This window comes from Saccostrea cucullata, unplaced genomic scaffold, assembly GCF_032062105.1.
Source record: "Saccostrea cucullata isolate Sc308-1 unplaced genomic scaffold, CSIRO_AGI_Scuc_v1 ctg1728, whole genome shotgun sequence".
Lineage (NCBI taxonomy): Eukaryota > Metazoa > Mollusca > Bivalvia > Ostreida > Ostreidae > Saccostrea > Saccostrea cuccullata.
In genome coordinates this window covers 14,935-39,079 of record NW_026940371.1, presented here as the reverse complement: position 1 = coordinate 39,079, position 24,145 = coordinate 14,935, and the positions used below count along the sequence as shown (strand labels likewise).

General features: G+C 35.7%; 1 protein-coding gene across 27 annotated transcripts in view; it reads left to right on the top strand.

Moving 5' to 3' along the window:
• LOC134255284 (uncharacterized) overlaps window positions 1-23,782 on the top strand; it is a 60,679-nt gene extending 36,897 nt beyond the window's left edge. For all 27 annotated transcript variants that reach the window (XM_062737814.1, XM_062737819.1, XM_062737810.1 and 24 more), the window contains 5 exons: window positions 2,498-2,803; window positions 4,425-4,922; window positions 8,353-8,450; window positions 20,227-21,447; window positions 22,893-23,782. In XM_062737814.1, the coding sequence (XP_062593798.1) occupies window positions 2,498-2,803; window positions 4,425-4,922; window positions 8,353-8,450; window positions 20,227-21,447; window positions 22,893-23,606 (2,837 nt within the window). In that variant the 3' untranslated portion in view covers window positions 23,607-23,782. The remainder of the gene's footprint in view (window positions 1-2,497; window positions 2,804-4,424; window positions 4,923-8,352; window positions 8,451-20,226; window positions 21,448-22,892) is intronic.
• The last annotated feature ends 363 nt before the right edge of the window (window positions 23,783-24,145 follow it).

Sequence of the window (24,145 nt, the reverse complement as noted above, 5' to 3'; positions counted from 1 at the left end):
TTATGTGGAAGCATTCTGGGTAGTGTTGATTCTAAATTTTTAAAATCCTGACCCCGGGGAGGGGGAGGATATGGCCTCACTATGTATTACAAGGGGGGGGGGTTGGTTGAAGGAAGGATATGGAAATAACGAACAGTATTCAATCTCAACGTCCATTAAACAATATACAAAATAAGAGCAGAGCAAACACGGACCTCCGAACCATCAGAGGTGGGATCATGTGCCATGGAGGAGTGAGCATCCCCTGCTGACCGGTCACACCCGCTGTGTGCTCGTTGTCATGATCAGGAAATAATTCAAATAACGGAAAAAATCCGTCGTCAATTCAGTGTATAAATAATGGACTAACAAAAAAGGCATCTCCGAAGTTACTCAGGTGACTCATGTCGCCCATGGACCTCTTGTTTCATGAGTAAAAGACATAACAATTTTCTGTTAAAAAATTGTATTATCTATGTTTGTAAACTTTAAACAGAGGAATTAATTTTTAGCTCACCTCGACGAAGTCGAGATGAGCTTATGCTATACCCCCAGCGTCTGCGTCGGTGTCGGCGTCGGCGTCGGCGTTAGCGTCGGCGTCCCTGGTTAAAGTTTTAGGAGCAAGTCCATTCCCAAGTAACTATAAGCCCAACCTGAACCAAACCTGCATGGATGATGCATCTAGGGATGTACACTACCAGACTTGCTTCGGATGCTGGATCTGACCTACATTTTCTAGATGAGTGACCAGGTTAAAGTTTTTGGAGCAGGTTAAAGTTTTAGGAGCAAGTCCATTCCCAAGTAACTATAAGCCCTACCTGAACCAAACTTGCATGGATGATGCATCTAGGGATGTACACTACCAGACTTGCTTCGGATGCTGGATCTGACCTACATTTTCTAGATGAGTGACCAGGTTAAAGTTTTTGGAGCAGGTTAAAGTTTTAGGAGCAAGTCCATTCCCAAGTAACTATAAGCCCTGCCTGAACCAAACTTGCATGGATGATGCATCTAGGGATGTACACTACCAGACTTGCTTCGGATGCTGGATCTGACCTACATTTTCTAGATGAGTGACCAGGTTAAAGTTTTTGGAGCAATTTAAAGTTTTTGAAGCAGGTTCAGTCCCAAGGAATTATAAGCCCTACCTGGACCAAACTTGAATGGATGATGCATCTAGGGATGTACACTGCCAGACTTGCTTCGGATGCTGGATCTGACCTATATTTTCCAGATGAGTGACCAGGTTAAAGTTTTTGGAGCAGGTCTATTCCTAAGGAACTATAAGCCCTACCTGGACCAAACTTGCATGGATGATGCATCTAGGAAAGGACACTACCAGACTTGCTTCGGATGCTGGATCTGACCTACATTTTCCAGATGAGTGACCAGGTTAAAGTTTTTGGAGCAGGTCCATTCCACAGGAACTATAAGCTCTATTTGGACCAAACTTGCATGGATGATGCATCTATGGATGGACACTATCAGACTTGCTTCGGATGCTGGATCTGACCTACATTTTCATTCCCAAGTAACTATAAGCCCTAGCTAAACCAAACTTGCATGGATGATGTATCTAGGGATGGACACTACCAGACTTGCTTCGGATGCTGGATCTGACCTACATTTTTATTCCCAAGTAACTATAAGCTCTATTTGGACCAAACTTGCATGGATGATGCATCTAAGGATGGACACTATCAGACTTGCTTCGGATGCTGGATCTGACCTACATTTTCATTCCCAAGTAACTATAAGCCCTAGCTAAACCAAACTTGCATGGATGATGTATCTAGGGATGGACACTACCAGACTTGCTTTGAATGCTGGATCTGACCTACATTTTCATTCCCAAGTAACTATAAGCTCTATTTGGACCAAACTTGCATGGATGATGTATCTAGGGATGGACACTACCAGACTTGCTTAGGATGCTGGATCTGACCTACATTTTCATTCCCAAGTAACTATAAGCCCTAGTTAAACCAAACTTGCATGGATGATGTATCTAGGGATGGACACTACCAGACATGCTTCGGATGCTGGATCTGACCTACATTTTTATTCCCAAGTAACTATAAGCTCTATTTGGACCAAACTTGCATGGATGATGCATCTAAGAATGGACACTATCAGACTTGCTTCGGATACTGAATCTGTTGTTGGGATGAATACTTAATATTAAGAAAATATGATGTGAGATTTGCATTACTTAAACTGATAACATTCGTCGAGGTGAGCTTCGTAATCTTTGATTACCTATGTTTTTTTTTACATAAAAAGTGTAATTTCAATCCTTGTTCTTAGCTCATGACATAAATCATATGACCAAAGCAAAAATATCAGATATTATTCTGGGACTGAATTAGAAAGATAAGACATAAAAATAAAAGATCTAGAGTAACATATTTTTTCCCTGGAACACCTGTAAAGTGCATTTAAAAAAAAAATTCAAATTCTAATGCTTCATGCATGGGTTTTCATGTCTATTCTGAAAACATGACTGTTTTTGTTACAGATCCAAGCAATGATGATATAAATAAAGTGGATGAGTTGAAGAAGTTTCTGAGAAAGGAGAAGACAACTGTTTCCCATGCCAGAGGAATACTTGTTGGATGTGCTGAGGCTGGAAAAACGACGCTACTAAAGAGATTAAGAGGGCAAAGTCAAACTGTCAGCAAAGCTACAAAGTCGTCCAGGGGACTAACAACACTGCTGAAACGATTAAGATGGAAACGCCAAGATGCCAGTGAAGTTACAGAGTCCACCAGGGGACTTGAAGTCCATCAACATGTCTTCATTGTTAGAGATGGAGTTTTAGAAGGTAGACAAAAATCTGAGACATATTTAAAGGACAAATTAAAAAGACACTTTTCAAATAGAAATACCTTTTTGAGTTTTTGTATGAAACCCAGTTTTAAAGAAAATATTCAAGATATCTTCATCAAAATTTATACGCTGAATACACGTTACATGTATGTTGCCTTACTAATGAAGCCTGGGTGGGGCATTCATGTCCTATGGACATATTTTTAGCTCTTCTTATGTTCAGTCTAGAGCAGCCAACCAGGGAGCTGGAAAATATTCAATCATCATATAATAAATACTGTAGATTCCTAAATGAAATTAATTATCGCGTAATTTTGCGAGAAGCACCACACACGAAATTAAAGCCGCTTAATCCAAAACAGGCACATATTATCTTAAACAATAAAAATACGTCATTACGTAGATAATATATAAAAATAAATAATAAGATTGATTTAATAGTTTATTAAAACAATCCTTACATGGAAAACATAGATCAAAAACCTTACTGACAAACAGAAGTTCCTGACAGGAAGTTAAGATCTGTTGTGAAGTCACCTTTGAAAAAAAAAAGTTATCTGTTATATCTAATTATGAAGATAATTCAAATATGCATATACAGTGGACCGTCAGATATCCGGACGCCAGATATCCGGATGCTTCAGTATCCGGACGATTTTTCATCGGAACGAAATTTTTAAATGCTATTTTGTCTTGTTTAACTGGTGATTCAGATATCCGGATGCTTCACTTATCTGGACAAATGGACTGGGAACCAAAGCGTCTGGATAAATGAGGGTCCTCTTTATATATTTAAAGAATAAAGGAAAATCAGATATTTTTAAAGATTTTTTTAAAACAGAAGTTAAGTAACAAAGGCTAAAATATTGTCTGTGTACAGGTATAAGTACTTTGTTGTGAAAAAAATGCTCGAGTTTGTTTTTCATGAGATATAATCAATAAATTATACGAATTATCGGGATGTAGACGTAGAAGATACAATAGAAAAGAGAAAGAAGCAGGAAATAAATTATTTTGATATCTACACTCGATGCTAAAGCACTGTGGACTTAAAATTTAGTTTTGAAATTATACCTTTTAAAAAAAATCCCACATCTGTTTTTCATGAGATAAAAAGAAAAAAAATGTTCTTCATGCATTTAACCCCCTTCCCCGCAGTCACGCATTTTAACGCATATACCATTTCCTATTTCTGACGAAAAATCGCGCACTTACCATTTACCATTTCCCCGCAATCACGCATTTTCACGCACTTTAAACAGTTCATTAAATCTTCAATTTATTGCCAAATTCCAACTATTCCATACTTGCTTAATCTCATAAAATAAGAAAAAATATTTTCTAGTTAAAATATTAGATCATGACATTATTTACGCTAAACTTTAAAGAAATTTGTACCCTGCTAGAAAGTGCTTGCGGGGAAATGGTAACGTAATATTTCTATGACGTGAGGATTCAGCTTATTTTGCATAACAATTTTGTAAGTTGTAAAGTGTTAATATTCTTAAGAAAACAGGACTGAGAACCAAGTTTAGTTATAATTTTTTTGCCTAAATAATTACTGTATGATGTGCTAAATGATAACAGAACTTAATAACAACATTCCTGTTTTTCAGTGGCTGATGATGACTCACCATTCAAGTCATTTATCAGAATAAATGCTGCAGATTTGAAACCAGACCCAAGCAGTAGTACTGTTGCCAGCTCTGATGCAAAAGAAAATTTGGAGCTAGGAAGTACTGATAAAAACACTGAAGAAGATAATAGCCGAGAGGAAAAGAAAGAAGAGAATGTGGAAATGTCGAGTTCACCAACGGAGGACACAGAAGAAGAGAACTCAGTTGAGGTAATGGCCAGTCTTATCTCCCATGAAGCTACAACTATGGTGAAGGATGAAATTTTTCAGAAAATCTTGTCTGAAAAAGAGAAGTTACCAACAGTAAGCATGCTGGATTTTGCTGGACAATTGGCGTATTATGCCTGTCACCAAATTTACGTAACACCAAAGGCCTTCTTTATCCTTGTGTTGGACATGACTAAGAAGTTTGATGATGTTGTCGATCAAGAGAAAGATAACCAAGAAGGGTCAATCTTCTCCGTGTGGACATACAAAGGTAAGGCACTTGTAAAATGTTAGATTTTTAGCTCTTCTGAGCCAAAGACTCAAAAGAGCTAATGCTATCTATTGCCATTCGTTTGGTGTGCAGCATGCGTTGTGAAGGGTGCATAAACTTGTTAGAATACGGGCCATAACTCAAGATCCCCTTGGTCAATTATTGTCAAAGGATGGCTGCACTTAGGGATATGCAAAATTTGCGTCAAAATAAAATTTTAAAACAGACATTTTTCTTTGAATAGCAGAAATGATCAACATCTAACCTACAACTTACTTAATTACAATGAAGAAAAATATGTATTTACAATGTACGAATCTGTTTTCTGAGGTTGGGGTCAACACCATTTCTTCTATCTCCCTATGATATTGAGGACGCCAACTTTCTTTACTGACTTTATACATAGTCAGCACATGTTTGTCTATTGTTCTCCTTTTAACAGTAGTTGTATATTTGCATAAGTAATGGTGTGTTTAAATGAGATGAATAGACAAACATGCGCTCATGGTTAAAAAGAGAAAAAACTACTTCTTCTTACACTAGCTCTCTCTGTTGTAACCAAGGGCTGTGACACGTTGAATATTATAATTCACCACGTGATATTTTCTCAGGTAATTTTGTGAATACTAAATGTCGTCACATGACTTTTTGATAGCATGTTTTGTGATAACTAAGACACTGTGTTCGAACATGTTGAATAGTCAGCCAGCGATTTAAAATATTCTTTACTTACATGGATTAGCTCAAACGTTTTAAACCTTGGTAAATAATGTACTTCTGCCATACAGAATGAATAGCAAAATGGAAAATAAAGATCTCATATTTTTTAATTCATGTCATTGTTATTCATCCAGTCTAATTTTAGATCCATTTTTACGATATTAGCTCCTTTTCGTATACATGCATAATGTTTAATCAAGGGCAGATAAGTGTAAATTCTCTGTATTCGGAAAACCTTTAGGACAAAAAAAAACATGAAATTAAGTATTGTATTACAGTTTAAAAATATTTTTAACATTTTAATTAGGTGTCAAATGGGCATACTTCTGTAGAAAATACTTAAAAGTGAAATTAAGTTAACATTTAAAAGCAACAGAAGCGATCGAAAAATACCCAAAACACAGCGTTAAATGCAATCTTCCTTTGTCACGATGAATCCTTGGCCTTACAGCTCCCATCTATTAAAAACACTGTGTCATGACCCTTAGACAAGGGGAGATGATTAGAAAAAATGAAACAAAGTATTGGTTGCCAAAAAAATCTCTTGTCAAGAATCAATGTTGTAGATAAAAATTTACACGTCGGGGAATTACTCTAATGCAAACAGCATGGTCTCTAGGTCTCTTCAAAGTTGACCAGGAATTACATTAATTTTATTAAAATGATGATATTTTGCTTGCTATAAGGACTATTTGTCAGTCATATCACGTTGATTCAAAAAAGTAGGTCAAGATGACTTACTGTATAAATATTGTGGCCATTCTTTTTGAAAATGATTTAGAGGCATATTTTGAACAATGTCAGGTCTATGCTCATCAAATTTTATTAGTTGATGCATCATAGGCAGGGTTGTGGATAACCACTCGCCCAAAAGCAAAAGGAGATAAAATTTGTTGTTGGAGATTAAATATTAAAAAAGAAACTTAGACGAAGATTAATTCTGTTTATAATTTTCAATATATTAAAAATGGTTTTCATCTTTTTTGAAAGGAATGAATTAAAATATTTTCAACATTTATAAAAGGAGATAAAATTTGCTCTGGGAATTTAAATATTAAAAAAAAAGAACTTAGACGAAGATTAATTCTGTTCATCTTTATTCAAAGGAATGAATTAAAATATCTTTAACATTGGCAATTTTGAATAGAACCATTAATTTTGCAAAATTTTTCAATCATCTACAGTTTTTGGTCTTAGTCGTAGGTTCTTTTGTAAAACGGCCCAAACAGAGAATGTTTTTTTCCCCAGAACGTAATCAGTTTTCCTTTTTATTTTTGATGTACTTTCTATTTCTGAACAAACGCTCTACTAACCTAGATTATTTATATTGCGTGCAAGCATATTTGTCAAACATGTACGTGACCATGGTGACTTAGATCAAACATGGCGTTTTATCAATGCGGGGACAAGAAAAAGACAACTAATTATTTTCAATAGAACTCTATACAAACCTTAGGCCCTATCACTTCTTCTCTATGACAATTTCAGAGAAATCAGTAGCATCAATTACAGGGCTCTTGATTATCTATTATAAGGTGCCGTTTATAGGCAACAATCTATGATCAAAAAAGTACCTTTATCCCAAATAAATGTGTTTATTTTCCCAAAAGTCATTTCTCCCAAAATTTACAGAAAATATAGCTGGATATGTAATAATTATGTTTTTTTTCACATTCCTCTGTATTGCAAAGCAAAAATTTAGTTGATAACAAAGGTCAGAAAACCAGTATATCATGTTTATAAAGAATGATGGTTATTTAAAAAATTTCCAAAATGTCTCTATTTTTCCCGATTTTGACGGACCCGGATCCATTTCCAAAAATTGGCGTTAGAGCGCTACATTTAAATCTTCAATCTTAATAGAGGGTGTTACCATTGAAACTGACTAAACTTCTCCAAATACACTGCTTACTGTACAAAAGTACACTACATCATGATATATTTTTTCTCCAAATCAGATGTAGAGAAAGCTGTAGATACTGAAGGAAGATACATAAAAATATCTTAACGATTTAAAATCCGCATTTCCTACAGTCCATATTAATTCTTTTGAATAAGTTTATGCTTAGGAAATAATAATGATTATTTCGTTTAATTCTGTTAGAGTAGTGTAAAACTAAAAAAAATATTACTTTAAGTTCTAATACAACATTGTTTCATGGTTGTAACAAGTAAGTAAAAGACTGTAGATCTTACCCTTATCAGACATACGTGTTTGTCTTTAGCTTTACTGATCAGAGACCAGAAGTGATCATGCAAAAGTAAGGTATCCGTCATCTGTCCATCTGTCTAGTAAGCTGTCTGTCCGTTGAAAAAAATCAAAAGACTACCTCTCCCTGAGATTTTGGTTGATTACAGTATAACTCGGCACACAAGTAGACTACACAAGATACATAATTCTTTATATGGAATTCTGATCTTGATGAACAGTGTGGCAATGGTTACTAAAAATAGAAATTTCTGTGAAATATTTTCAAAATGCTACTCCTCCTTTTGATCTGATTTCAATATAACATGGCACATGTGCAGATTTTATACCTAAACGTATACATTCTATTTTTGCTACTGCAAAAATTTAAATCAAAGTGCTACTTTCGTTTTCCTTTGTCATAAGTACTAACCAGTAAAGTTACAGACTGATTAGAGGATTCTAGTTTTATTATTATGCTTTATTTGTTCCTTTAGACTTACATACTCTTGTTTCTTATAGACTACTTGAAGTTTTGGATTACCTCAATCAAGACATTTGGAGGCAAAAAGGCACCACTGTTTCTTGTTGTCACACACACGGAAACAAAATCTACAAATGTAAGTATTCTGTCTTAAACAAATGTAAATTATAAAAAGAATGAAGATATCTCCAACCTATCATGAGAATGTACAAGTACTGCCACATTTCAGAAATACACAAACAAAAAGATTTCTGGCCTATTAGGTCATACGATTGGTTACAGTCTTTACAAAATGAATTGGTGTCTATTTTTCTTGATGACTATTGGCAAAATGTGGATAATAATGCTTGTCTTTGATATTGGTGGCTTACCTGAGCTGCAAACTCAAGTGAGCTTTATGGATCATCCGTTGTCCTATGGCTATTCATCCGTCTCTGTATCCGTTGTTCCTCTTTAAATATTTCTTATTTTTATGCCCCCCCCCTTCGAAGAAGGGAGGGCATATTGCTTTGCTGCTGTCTATCAGTCGGTCTGTCGGTCCATTTAGTTTCCGTTCATTTTCTTCATAACCGTTGCACATACTGAAATGAAATTTGGTATACAGGTATATCAGTCATTATCAGATGAATTTCTAGGTCAAGTTCTGTTTGGGTACGATCGCACCATGATTGACAGAGTTATGCCCCTTGGACTTAGAAAAATTCCAATTATTTGCAGTTTCCGTTCATTTTCTTTTGAGAGGTTGCACATATTGAAATGGAATTTAGTATACAAATTAGTCAGAGGAATATCTAGGTCAAGTTAAGTTTTGGGTATGATCACACCATTTTTGACAGAGTTATGCCCTTTTGGACTTAGAAAAATTCCAATTTGTGGGGGAGGGGGGCATAAGTATTTTACAAACATCTCTTGTTTACTTCTTAAGTACCACTGCATGGGCCAAAATTAACCAAATTGGTACAAAGTATATTTCGCTTCACGAAATTTTAAAATTTCAAAGACATCCCCAGTTTTAATTCTGTAAGCTTAATTTGACCATTTTTTCTTGAACTAGTATTGAAATTTAACTTTACTCTGTTCTTAATATATTTATAAGAAATCGTGGTTTTGTGTTAAACAGAAAAATAGTTTAAAGAGATAGCAAAACTGGAAAACACCAAATGAAATTAAATGAATACAATAAATAGTCAAAAATATGATTACATATCAATTAGTTCTCTGTCATAGCGAAAAACAACTTTGCTATCTGTTGTTACAGTTGCATTAGCAGTCCTAATTGCCGGTAATAGGGTGTATAGAAGGACCATTCTTTCTTCCAAGGGGAGATAATCAAGGGAAAGCTAAGGAGAAGTCATTAGAAGTCACTAAAAATATCATCATAACAAGGTCCTTTGTGCCAGAAAAAAAATAAACTTGTGAGAAAGCAGCCTGTGATATTGTGTGTTAATTCTAATTTCTTTAAATCTTGGTTCTTAGGGGTAGGGTAGGGCCACAACGAAGTTTGGGGGGTATATAGGAATCACCTTGTCCGTCTGTCCGACTGTCTGTCTAGCTGTCCGTCTGTCTGTGCAATTGTGTCTGGTCCATATCTTTTTTACAGAGAGACATTAGAATCTACTACTCCACACAAAGATTGCCCATGACCGAAGGGTGTGTCATGACCTTGACCCATGGTCCTTTGGGGAACTTCAAGGTCACTGGAAGAAAAACGTCTTAATTCGCGTCCGCTCCATATCTTTCTTATGGATAAACTTGGTAGGTTCTCATTACACAAAAAGATTGCCCATTACACAATAGTGTGTCATGACCTTGACCCAAGTTCATTTTGGGAAGTTCAAGGTCACTGGTAGAAAAATTTCATAATTCGTGTTCAGTCTATATCTTTGTTACAGATAAACTTGGTAGGTTCTTTTTCACACAAAGGTTGCCCATGACCTGCGGGTGTGTCATGATCTTGACCCAAGGTCATTTGGGGAACTTCAAGGTCACTGAAAGAAAAATTTCATATTTCGTGTCCGGTCCATATCTTTCTTATGGATAAACTAGGTAGGTTCTCTTTTCACACAAAGATTGCACATGACCCGAGGGTGTGTCATGACCTTGACCCAAGGTCATTTGGGGAACTTCAAAGTCACTGGAAGAAAAATTTCATAATTCGTGTCCGGTCCATATCTTTCTTATGGATAAACTTGGTAGGTTCTCATTTCACACAAAGATTACCCATGGGTGTGTCAAGACCTTAACCCAAGTTATTTGGGGAAGTTCAAGGTCACTGGTAGAAAAATTTCATAATTCCTGTCTGGTCTATATCTTTCTTATGGATTAACTTGGAAGGTTCTCATTTCACACAAAAATTGCCCATGACCCAAGGGTGTGTCATGACCTTGACCTAAGGTCATTCGTATAACTTCGTGGTCTCTGGAAGAAAAATTTCATAATTCATGTTTGATACATATTTTTATTATGGAAAAACTTACTCCTGAAAAGCCCAGCGGGGGGTATTTTGTCCCGTTTGGACAGTTCTAGTTGATTTCTATGAAAGGTATTGCTGTGGTTACTAGAAATAGAAATTTCTATGAAATACTTTCAAAATGCTAAGTACTCCAAATACAATTTAAGTCTGATTATCATATAATTTGGCATTCAAGTAGAATAGACTGAGGTACATAATAATCCGTTTTGTGATTTTATACCCCCGCTTCGAAGGAGAGGGGGGTATACTGTTTTACCCTTGTGTGTGTCTGCCTGTCTGTCTGTCCATGTGTCTGTCCGTAACAATTTTTTGCCGCAGTTTTCTCAGCAACTACTCATCGTAGATGCTTGAAATTTTTACGCAATCTTTTCTGAGGCATTCCATATGGTGGGATACATTTTTGATAAAATTCGATGTCAACTTCCTGTTTTTCTGTGCGTCTGTCCGTTTCATACATATCAAATTTTCGTCGCAGTTTTCTCAGCATCTACTCATTGTAGATGCTTGAAATTTTAACACAATCTTCTCTGAGGCATGCCATATGTTGGGATACATTTTTGATAAAATCCGATGTCAACTTCCGGTTTGTCTGTGCGTCTGTCCGTTTCATACATAACAAATTTTCGTAACAGTTTTTGCATTAGCTATTCATCGTAGATGCTTGAAATTTTATTACACTCTTTGTTGAGGCATGCCATATGGTGGAATTAAGTTTGATATGAATCTGATGTCAACTTCATATTTTTTCTGTGCATCTGCCTATAATTGAACCTGTGTATATCAACATGATAGTGCTTATTTACAGCAGAGCGGGGGTATTACTAGTGAGCATTGGCTCACAGATTTCTTGATGATTTTGAAGATTGATGTTCATAGATGTTACCATAGTAATTTAAATTGAAAATTCTAAAAAAAAAAATATTAAAAGCTACTCCTACAGTTGTCTTATTATACCCGCACTTTCTAAAGAAAGTTCGGGTATATTGTTGTTACTCATGTCCGTCCGTCCGTCCGTCCGTCTGTCACACTTTTCTTCCCTGAACTCCTCCTACATTTTACACAGTAGCTTAATCATCTTTTGGGAGATGGTTGGTGGTGTCATGTAGATGTGCAGTAAAGTTTCGGAATTTTGATTTTGCCCGGGGGGGGGGGGGGGTCAAATGGGGGTCGAAAAATGACGTTTTTTGTGCAAAAATCCCCGTCTTCCCTGAACTCCTTCTACATTTTACTCAGCAGCCTAATCACCTTTTGGGGGATGATTGGTGGTGTCATGTAGATGTGCAGTAAGGTTTCGGAATTTTGATTTTGCCCCGGGGGGTCAAATGGGGCTCGAAAAATGACGTTTTTTATGCAAAAAGCCCCGTCTTCCCTTAACTCCTCTTACATTTTACTCAGCAGCCTAATCATCTTTTGGGGGATGATTGGTGGTGTCATGTAGATGTGCAGTAAGGTTTCGGAATTTTGATTTTGTCCCAGGAGGTCAAATGGGGGTCGAAAAATGATGTTTTTTATGCAAAAAGCCCCGTCTTCCCTGAACTCCTTCTACATTTTACACAGAAGCCTAATCATCTTTTGGGAGATGGTTGGTGGTGTTAGGTAGATGTGCAGTAAGGTTTCGGAATTTTGATTTTGCCCCGGGGGGTCAAATGGGGGTCGAAAAATAGCGTTTTTTATACAAAAAGCCCCGTTTTCCCTGAACTCCTCTTACATTTTACTCAGCAGCCTAATCATCTTTTGCGAGATTGGTGGGGTCATATAGATGTGAAGTAAGGTTTCGGAATTTTGATTTTGCCCTGGGGGGTCAAATGGGGGTCGAAAAAGGATGTTTTTTATGCTAAAAGCCCCGTCTTCTCTGAACTCCTCTTACATTTTACTAAGCAGCCTAATCACCTTTTGGGAGTTGGTTGGTGGTGTCATGTACATGTGTAGTAAGGTTTCTGAATTTTGATTCTGCCCCAGGGGGTCAAATGGGGGTCGAAAAATGACGTTTTTTATGCAAAAAGCCCAGTCTTCCCTGAACTTCTCCTACATTTCACACAGTAGCCTAATCATCTTTTGGGAGATGGTTGGTGGTGTCATGTAGATGTGCAGTAAGGTTTTGGAATTTAGATTTTGCCCCGGGGGGTCAAATGGGGGTCGAAAAATAACGTTTTTTATGCAAAAAGCCCTGTTTTCCCTGAACTCCTCTTACATTTTACTCAGCAGCCTAATCAACTTTTGGGAGATGTTTTGTGGTGTCATGTAGATGTGCAGTAAGGTTTCGGAATTTTGATTTTGCCCCGGGGGGTCAAATGGGGGTCGAAAAATGATGTTTTTAATGCTAAAAGCCCCGTCTTCTCTGAACTCCTCTTACATTTTACTCAGCAGCCTAATCACCTTTTGGGAGATGGTTGTTGGTGTCATGTAAATGTGCAGTAAGGTTTCTGAATTTTGATTTTGCCCCAGGGGTTTAAATGGGGGTCAAAAAATGATATTTTTTATGCAAAGAGCCCCGTCTTCCCTGAACTTCTCCTACATTTTACACAGTAGCCTAATCATCTTTTGGGAGATGGTTGGTGGTGTCAGGTTGATGTGCAGTAAGGTTTTGGAATTTAGATTTTGCCCCGGGGGGTCAAATGTGGGTCGAAAAACGAAAAAAAAGCCCTGTCTTCCCTGAAGTCTTCCTTAATGTTCCTCAGAAGCCTAATCATCTTTTAGGAGAGTTAAATATTTTGAAAATTATGTAAAAAATCAACGTCAAGGGGTAAAAAAGCATCGCATGCTGGGAAACACCTTGAAGTATGTCAAATGTGAGAGTCATATCTCATCTCAATCAAAAGTTATAAGCAAATGCAACATTTTTGAAAAGTAGGTTAGGCTTGACCGCTTCAAGGTCAAGGTCACAGAGTAGAAGTCATGATTAATTTGGAAAGGTATTATCACAGGTAATAATATACATGCATTATGATATGAATGCCTTAACTTTTCTCTTTCAAAATGATGAATTTAATTTTTTTGCAAGTAGGTCAAACTTCTAGGTCACATGTTAAAAAAAAACCCCATGCCATTCTCACAGGTAAATACTAATACATAAATTTAATATGAATGTCTCTTCTCATTCAGTAGATATGACCGTGATGACCAAGGTTAAATTTATTGAGACAGATGGACAGTCTGACATACAAATGTACATATTTTAAAATGAATTGGGTAAAATTGGCCCAGTGGTTCTAGAGAAGTTAAAAATGTAAAAAGTTTTCAGACAAACAGATGGATGATACGTCACGACAGACGTTATATGCTAAGGAAACCAGAAAAGCTCAAATGAGTGTTTTGAAAGGGTTACAATATGGTTGCAGTATTTGAAAAGCTGTTTTTTTCATGCAGAGATATGCATGACCAACATTTTCATGTTTTATATTTTCTTTAGTAATTTGTTTGTTTGTTGTGAATACATCTCTCTTGGGAATTTTTCCGTCATATGGTGACACCACAAAATAATAATGAAGACAAAATGTGTTTGTGAAACACTGATGTCCCTGTATGGAAGCCTATGGCGAAGGTTGAAGTTTCTCAAATATATGGCAAACTCAAAGGTCAAGGTCAAAGGGTTCAAATTGTTAGTATCAGAAGAAAGTCTTGCAGAAGGAATGCACATGTGAAATGAAGAAATCCCTAGTAATTCCTGTTCAAAAGTTAATTGCCAAGGTTAATTTTTTTTAAGTGGTTCAAACTCTAGGGTCAAGGTCAAACATATTTATACCTGTTGACAGTTCACAATGAATACACATGTTAAGCATTAAAGCCCTAGCACCTACTGATCAAAATTTAGGCCAAGTTTAAAGTTTGGTATTTTTCTTGTAAAAATGTGTATCCTAGGTCAAGCGATCAGAGGTAAAAATTAATGGTACCCAAATAAAAGGTCTTAATTGTCACAAGAAATAAACCTATAAAATGTGGAAGCCATTTGTATAGCCCATCCCACTTAAAACTTATGGGCAAGGTTATAATTTAGACAGACATAATATAAACACAAGAAACAAAATATGTATAATTAGTCAAATGGAAAAAAATATACTATTTAATTGGAATCACAAAATAGATTGTTATTTCAGAGAAAGGGAGTGGGTAGGGAGATTGGAATCCCCCCATCCCCCCCCCCCTGGAATTTGCTTTGTTATTTAAACAAGACTATATACTGAAGCAAATAAAAAATGACTTTGAACATCCTCCCCCTAACTTAGAAAACATTGACCACACTATCATTGTTTTTATTTTGTTTATTTGTTTTCAGTTTTTTTTCTCCTGCTTGTCAGGAAATTCTGGGCTGGAATTTTTTAACTGAGATGTGAAACCCCCTCCCTACTCCTGAAAAAAAATTCTGGATCTGCACCAGTATTGGCAGTAACTGAATGTCACATCGACAACGGGAGATAACTTCACAATATGAAATTCGTCTAGTGTGGCATGCGATGATCTTTGACCCTTTTTGAACTTTAACTTAATCGTTTGGGTTTATTTTACCCCCCACTATACTTAAACTTGTACTTACCGACTGCCATAGGTCTCGACAACTTCATGAAATATAAATCCAATTATAACACAAAATGAATTAATCCAATGCACACCAGACTGCAGCCATGTGCTAATTCCATTTGGCACACCTCGGCTGATTCCGTCACCTTATCAGATGAAGTGGGAATCGGCCGAGGTGTGCCAAATGGTGTTTAATCTAAAAATATGATAATGGGTGACGACGTGATGTGATGTAGAAATTTATAGTACAAGAACAAATTTTAAATTAATTCATAACAAACGATGTTTTAACAAAACTTTTCCATCTAGCCTATTCCAAAAAGTATGTGCTGTGTGATTGTAGTGTCGAGGGGGGGGATTAGTAAATTTAAAAAGGTCCTATTATGAGCAAAACATTTATCAAAATCTAATTTACATCATAAATAGAATTCAAACTGGTATATAATGAATTAAGCATGTAAAATAAATATAAGAGGTTCTGAGTTATAGGTCACAGGGTCTGAGAATTTCATACTCAATTTGATGAATACATGTAAATTATAGAATTATTTTGACTTTTTCCTTGGAAAGCCGCCCAATATGTAGGAGCGTGTATTTAGAGGCAAACACCTTAGTGCGGGTATTACTGTCTCATGACAGCATCTAGTTGAAATCTTGCCACAAAAAGAGACTTAATCAAGGATCATTATTCTATTTATTACTTTTGTAAAGTTTTAAGTCCCAACTGCTTATTTTCTCCTCCTTTATTATAAGTACAAACCAGTAGAGCTACAGTCTCGACAGAAACTTCTGTTTTTTTTAATCTTGGCTCCTTTTGGGAAGGATAGGGTCACAAAAGGGGGTCAAAGTATTGCATAGGAATGAAATAAGCGTTAAGGACCAAGGTCCTCATGTATAAACTTCTTGTTGAAAATATGGCATATGGAAAAACTTTTCATAAATGACTACAATGATTCAAACAACTAGGCTTGCTCGGGATGCTGAATCTTACCTACATTTTCCAGATGGATGACCAGGCTAAGGTTTTTGGAACAGGTCCATTCCCAAGTAACTACAAGCCCTAGCAGAGCCGAATTTGCATGGTTGATACATATAGGGATAAACACTAGTCTACTAGATTTGCTTCAGATGCTGAACTTGACCTACATTTTTTTAGCTCACCTCAACGAGTATGGGGGAGCTTACATGATACCCAAGGCATCGGTGTCATTGTCGGCGTCATACCTTAATGTTTTTTGGGGTTTTTTTTGTAAGTAGTTCTATGTCCTATATGATCATACATGCATTAAACATGCTTCTTGTGTGTGACATTGATCAGACGATGTTTCAAATGCTGCATTTCACTGAAGAAATAACCAGGTTAATGTTTGTGGAGCAGGTTAACATTTTTGGTGCAGTTTTTGGTGTAAGTCTTATTTCCAAGAAATTATTAAGTCCTGTGAAGACCAAACTTGCATGGATGATGCGTAAGGATGCACACTACCAAACTTGCTTCGGATGCATGATCTGACCTACATTTTCTTGATGAGTGAACAGGTTGATGTTTTTTGTGCAGTTCTCATTTCCAAGATACTATGAGCCCTATGATGACCAAACATGCATGTTACATTTAAGGATGAACACTGATAGACTTACTTTTGATGCTGGATCCTACATATATTTTCCAGATAATGGACCAGGTAAAGTTATGGGTGCAAGTTTAATACCAAGAAACAATAAATACTATATTAACTTGATTTGCATGAATGATGCATCAAGGGATGAACACTTTCAAACTTCAGATGCTGGATTTGAATTATATTTTATTGATGGGCGATTTGGTTGGAGTTTTTGGATAAGACTATTTCCAAGTAATTGCAAGCCCAATCAGATCAAAATTGCATAAATTTTGCATTTTGGGATGTAAATTTCTAGAATTATAGTTAATTGTGGGACTTTGCCTTACTTATAGACAATATTCGTTGATGTGAACAATCTAATTACCTATGTTTTAGGTGAGTGACCAAATTAATCAAAGCTTTTGGAGCACGTTTATTCCCAAGTAACTATATGTCTTACCTGGAAATAATTTGCAATGATGAAACATCTAGGGATAGACCCTACCAGATTTGCTTCCAGTGCTAGATTTGGCCTACAATTTCAGATGAGTAACCAGTGAAATTTCTTGGAGTAGCTCTTTAATTCGAAGGCCTGTTTAACTTGCATGGATGATGCATCAAAGAATGGACAATCGAGACTTGCTTTGGATACTGGATCTTATCTACATATTCTAAATAAGTAACCAGGTTATTATTTTTTTGGAACTAAATCCCAAATGAATTTTAACACCTATTTAAACAGATGAGTGACCAGGTTCAAGTTTTTGGAGCAGGTCCATTGCTGGATCTGACATATATTTTATTCCCAAGTAACCATAAGCCCTACCTGAACCAAACTTGCATCTAGGGATGGACACTACCAGACTTGCTTCGGATGCTGGACTTGACCTACATTTTTATGGCGTCGAACGAAGCTCGATTGTCATCTAGTGATCAGTCAGATTTACGCGACCGAATGTGTCAGTGGATGCATTCGAAGTAGAAAATAGCAACAGCTGTAAACCAATTTCTTTCAAAACGCTCACAATGAATAATAGCTTGAATATTAAATAAAATCAATTGTATCTTCAATTAATTCTACTACAGAACAACAATATTATGTTTAATTTTTAGGCAAGAAAAACGTTATGGTTGTTGCAGATGAATTTCTACAGAGAGGATGCATCGATTGACATTTTGTTACTGATTACTGTTACAGTAATACAAACAACCTTAAAGGGCGGGGCTCTATGGATTATATAGAGAAAATACATGAATTCTTTGAAAATCTTCTTCTCTGCTCTTAGGTATTAAATGACGTAACTAAGTGCATAATTATGATGAGCAAGAGTGCCTCTACCAAAATTGTGAATTTTATGACCCCAGGGTCAGGGGTTCTGGTGTTAGGGCGGGGCTCTATGGATTATATAGTGAAAATACATGAATTCTTTGAAAATCTTCTTCTGTGCTCTTAGGTATTAAATAAAGTAACTCAGTGCATCTTCTGCTCGATCTGCTCTTAGGTATTAAATAAAGTAACTAAGTGCATAGTTATGATGAGCAAGAGTGTCTCTACCAAAATTGTGAATTGTATGGCCCCAGGGTCAGGAGTTCTGGTGTTAGTGCGTGGCTCTATTAGTTATATAGTGAAAATACTTGAATTCTTTGAAAAAATCTTCTTCTCTGTCTCTGGATATGAAGCAGATGAACTACCTATATATTTATGATGAGCAACAACCCTAAACTTGCAGAATTGTGAATTTCAAGGCTTCAAGATCAGGGGTACCATAGAGGATGAGGGCTGTACTTACATGTATATACTGAAAATGAATGAATTGTTTGAAATCTGCACCTTGATATTACATGTAATCAAATTTTTTGAAAGGAAAGATGCCTTTTCAAAAATTTTGCAGTGTGTGGATCTAGGCCTAAGGGTCAGGGATTCGTGTGTGGTAAGGGCACTAGTACTGACTATTGCTAAATATATTACTGATTAGTTGAAATGCATTTTTTGTTACCTTACCCTGCCAATGGGTATTAAGTTACCAAGCTAAGCAAGTGTATTGTTGTGATGATCAATGGTTCCTCTTTCAAATACCGTAAATCTGGAAAATTTTACACCGATTTATTTTTGCGAATTTGGGTCAAAAAGCCGTTGATTAATTTTTACATTTCAAATTTTTGCGAATTGTCATTGGTGCTAAAAATAAAATCACTGAAGATTTTCATATCAGGTTATGTTTCAAATAATATGCTCAGTTAGAATACCACCAATATACTCGCAACGTGGCAAGATATTGCAAAATCGCTCCAAACAATTTTGAATACGAAAGGATTTGCACGGAAAATAATTTCTATATCAATTATAACAAACATTTCAGAGGTTGTATATGCCTTTTTACCTAAAGTATAATCCAAACGAAGAAAAAATATAACTAATTTTCTCAACGTTTGGTTTTTTCTCACCTACATTTACACGCCGCGTTTACATTTGGAACTTTCTAGTACATGCACTGAGTTTGAGTTATCGCCCGTGTTGATAGACGGTTAGATAAAATGACAGTTCTCTCTTTATTGGCAAATTAATTGATGAAAATAATTAAAATGGGGCATACCACCTCAATGCTTGTCAAATCATCGGATGATATTGCATATAATGAGGGCAATTTACACGCACGGGTAATTAACTTGTAGTTATATAGTAGACTAGTGTAAACAGGTTTCTTTTAAAAATGACCAGTGCTTACCGACGCCTATTCACTGAGTTAAAAAGAGACACGAGTTCTCAGAAAAAAATTCTTCACAATCATGTTGATTTATTTTTAAGAAAAATATTTTTGCGAATGCAATGCACGCGCAAATTTGCTAAAAAAATTATCTACAGTGAAAATTTCCAGATTTACGGTATGTGAATGCCATAGCATCTGGCTTAAAACATGAATCAAATTCAATAACTGGAAAGTTGTTGCTAATGCTCAGTTGACCTATAAGGCCCATGGGCCTCTTGTTATGGATTAAAAATCATTCAAAAAGATTTTAAGTTTTTAAAAGTGTTCTGTATTAGAGCACATTCTATACACATATCATACAAAAGTTATTATAAAATCTCTCCATTCACAGAAGCTACCTATTGACTGCTTCACATCCAAAGTGATAAAATATACTATAAGGGATACTCTGCAGTTTTATCTGTAATCAATTAGTTTTTGTACCAATTTTACTACTGGGATACCGGTAACTCCAAATTTTTCAAAGATCAACCCATGATATAGCATTACACTATTATAATTATAGCGCACAATTATGTTTATAAAATATTTTCATGCTTGCTTTGTTTTTATCTTCAGGAAATAAAAAAGTATTTTGGAGAGTTTTGGAAAGCTGTACCAGACGAGGACAGAGATTGGTTAAGTGAGTCTCTGAATGATCGGGAATATGCAGTCGGTTTAAAGAAACTTAATGAAAATACCAAGGAACACCTGGAGTCAATGAAAAAGTCCATAGTGGAACTATTTACAGATGAGAACAATACAAAAGTTGAATTGCCTTCTTCATGGGCTCTAATGGAGCAGTTATTGAATGAAGGAGACTGGAAGGTTTTGACCCTGAGTGAAATCTGGAAGCTCAACTTATCTCTTCCCCATGAATACCAAATCAAAAGTGATGAAGAAATGTCAAACTTTTTAAAATGTTTTCACAACCATGGTCTTCTTTTGAATTTTGAAGAAGTGGAATTGCGGGAACATGTTATACTAGACATTCAGTGGTTTGCTAATGCTTTCAGCAAGATAATTGCTGATGAAAACCACATCAATAAAGATTGTCAAAAAAAATTAATCAAAGAGTGGAAATCCTTCAACAAAACAGGGGAACTCAAAGAAACAGTAATAGATGCTTTGTGGAAAGATGAACCCTCTTACTTGAAACATAAAAATGAAATTATGTCATACATGGAGAAACTTCAAATGCTAGTACATTTGAATACATTTGAGGCTGTATCAGAAGGTGGCATGTCATGGTATGTCCCGTGTATGAACAAAAAGCAGTTTAAAGCTGACTTCAGTGAAGATAAATGGGAATGCTCATCCATTTTGTGCTATCGATTCACTTCATTTGCCATGTTTGTGTTCTACAGACTGGTTGCATACTGCATAAGTTCTCTAAGATGGAGTGTTGCAAAAGATGAAGATAATGAAGGAAGTCCATGTCTTTATCAAACGGCGGCAGTGTTTGATCATAATGCACACACTGTTGTTGTTGGCATATGCAATGATGATATCCAGTTGCAAGTGCTTAGAATCAAAGACTTGCCTATAGACATAGAAGTATCAAATGAAATTGGAGATTCTATTGAAAAAGCAGTAGAAAAATTGACAGAAACATTTATTGACACAAAAATATTCCATAGAGGATTCAAATGTCAAAACATTATTTGTCATGAGAAAGATTTATCTTTCAATCTTGCAAGTGAGCTTTCCAAAATCACAACCAATAAAATGCAGTGCAAGTGTCAACTTCAGGAGAAACATAAAATAGATGTACAGACAACTTTGAGTTTTTGGGAAAAGGTAAATATTGTTCATTACCTATATCCCTAAATTAAATAACAGCTATCTAGAATTGTCTCATTTGTCTATCAACCTGTTCCTACAATGTTGTTTAAACAAATACCTAGTTAATGAAAACATCTCAAAGATATTATGGTCATTATATTTGGTTTTATTTTATTTATTTACATGACTTAAAACTTCTGACACCCATTTCATCTAAAATTGCATGATCTGATTGTCATCTCCCTCGGGAGATGACACATTAAGATTGTATGCCGGACGTGAAATCCTAGTGTAAACCTCCATTAATCTTTCGGGAGTCCTCGATGTTTTACAGAGTTCCAAGTAGCCTGTAAACTGGTTTTCTTTTAGAAGAACTAGTTTAGGAGTGTGTGATCTACTTTCGGTTTAGGCCTATTTGAAAGCCAAGGAAAATTTAGAAAAGAAGTACGATGCTTATAAATATCTATAGTTCGGTGTGTAGTATATATATTGATTCTCAATACTATGCCTTATTAAATAATAAGCCACACAAGGAGAATTGACAATGACGTGATTTCTATATATAGATTTGTTGACACGAAGGAACATTCTGCAAAAAATGAAAGAAGAGTGGTCAACTCTAATTTTATGTTAATTTTTCAGTCTGTAATTGAATTTATTAAATTAATTCCTTTGAAACTTTAATGATTAGCTGCTTTTAAATGAATGATAAGTATTGTTGATAATTCCGTATTGTGTTAAGAAAATATAGTTCAAGGAAAGTATTTGAATTTAAGTAAATTGTAAACAACAAATACCGCTAGAATGAAATTTCACCAAAAATCGCCTTGGGTGCTCTCGCAGACGTCCATGCTTTCCATATATATACTGCGGCCAAAAGAAACTGCGTACTTTACTGTGGAGTTTGCTGAATAAGTCATTAGGGGACTTCAGGTGTAATAATCCATATATATTCATTGCATTAAAATATTTTCCTTTCTGTTTTATTTCTTTGACATTATTGATACTAAAGAGATGAAATTTCAGGCTTTCTGGAAAGCCAAACTTGTAAAATTGTTAAATTTGTAAATTCCCTTGAAGCTCACAAATAGCACCATGACAGTAATAAATTTAATCTTACTGAAACAAGTGACATATTCCAAACATACTGTAGATTTCTACATATATGGAATTAATCATCGTGTAATCTCACGAGAAGCGCCACGGGCGAAATTAAATTACTCACCTTTATTTTAATGCTGCTGAAATCTATGTTTAAACTCGTGATTATCCAACCATTTGCGAATTCTTATTCTTGCGCTTTGTTGTTGAGCCCATTTGTGATAAAATTTTCTCGCGAAAAATTAGGAATCTATAGTTATATATTTTAATAAAATATGTACACAATTTACATCTTTATATTTTTCTTTGTATCTGCTTAAGTTATCCAGTTTGTTCAATAGAGGTTAATTTTATTTCAGACAAAAATGAGCGTTCCTAAAACTCCAGTGGCCTCTGCTGGACATGACCTCGAGGGACGATCAAGATTCGCAAAACTTGGAATGGCAACAAACGATGTGTTAAATCAGGCATACAGAGATGTACTAGAGATGGAGGTGCCCTCTTTCTTGATTTACAACAAGGTGAAAGCATCACCAATTTATAAAAGATTACGCCCCGAACAAGAATATCTCTTACAGAATCCCCAACAACCAGGATATAAGAACTTTGACATTTCATTAACCTACACATTAATCCGAAACATTTGTTCAAAGATCCCTAAGCCAACAAAAGGAAAATGGGGAGAAGAGCCAGCAGCAGGAGAGGTGACAGTGGGTGACGATATCGAGAGAATTAGGTCCATCCGAAACAGTTTGACTGCACACGTGAGTTCAGCCTCCACCTCTCAGACAGAATTCGATGATACCTGGACGACGATGTCTGATATCTGCCAAAGATTGGAAACATTCACTGGGAAGAAATACTTGGACAACCTTAATAGCATTTATAAACTCACTTTAAAAGAAGGAGGTGAAGATGCAATTAAAGCTATTATAGAAAAGTTTGTCAATGATCAACATGAACAACATAAACTGTTGGTCAAGGATCAACACGAACAACGTGAACTGTTGAAGACAGTCGTATCAGATGTTCAAGAATTAAAATCTCAAATGAGGACATTAAAACGAATTTGAAGAATTGAACCATTCAGAAATAATAATTTTTACTCATAGAATGTTTTCAGTACTAGTAAACAATGAATACTTTAACACATGGTTGAAGATATTGAAAGAGTCATTGGTTGAAGTCTTTGGATAAGCTTAATTATAATTACAAACTGCATATGAAACATGTGGATATATGAGGAATTTGATATTTCATTAACACACAAGTTGAAAAGAAACATTTGTTCAAAGATCTGTAAACCAACATAAGAAAAGTAGGGAAAAGAGCCAGCAGCATGAGAGGTGACAGTGGGTGAGGATATCAAGAGAATTAGGTCAATCCGAAATAGATTGAATGCTCTCGGACAGAATCCAATAACACTCTGTCGACAATGTCGGATATCTGCCAAAGATCCACTGGAAAAAAGGACTTGGATAACATTAATACCATTTATAATGACTTTAGATGTAGATGCTATTTCAGCAATCATAGAAAAATTGGAACAACATGATATGTTGGAGAAATTCATATCCAGTATGCAAAAATTAATGTCAGATGAGTTAGATGT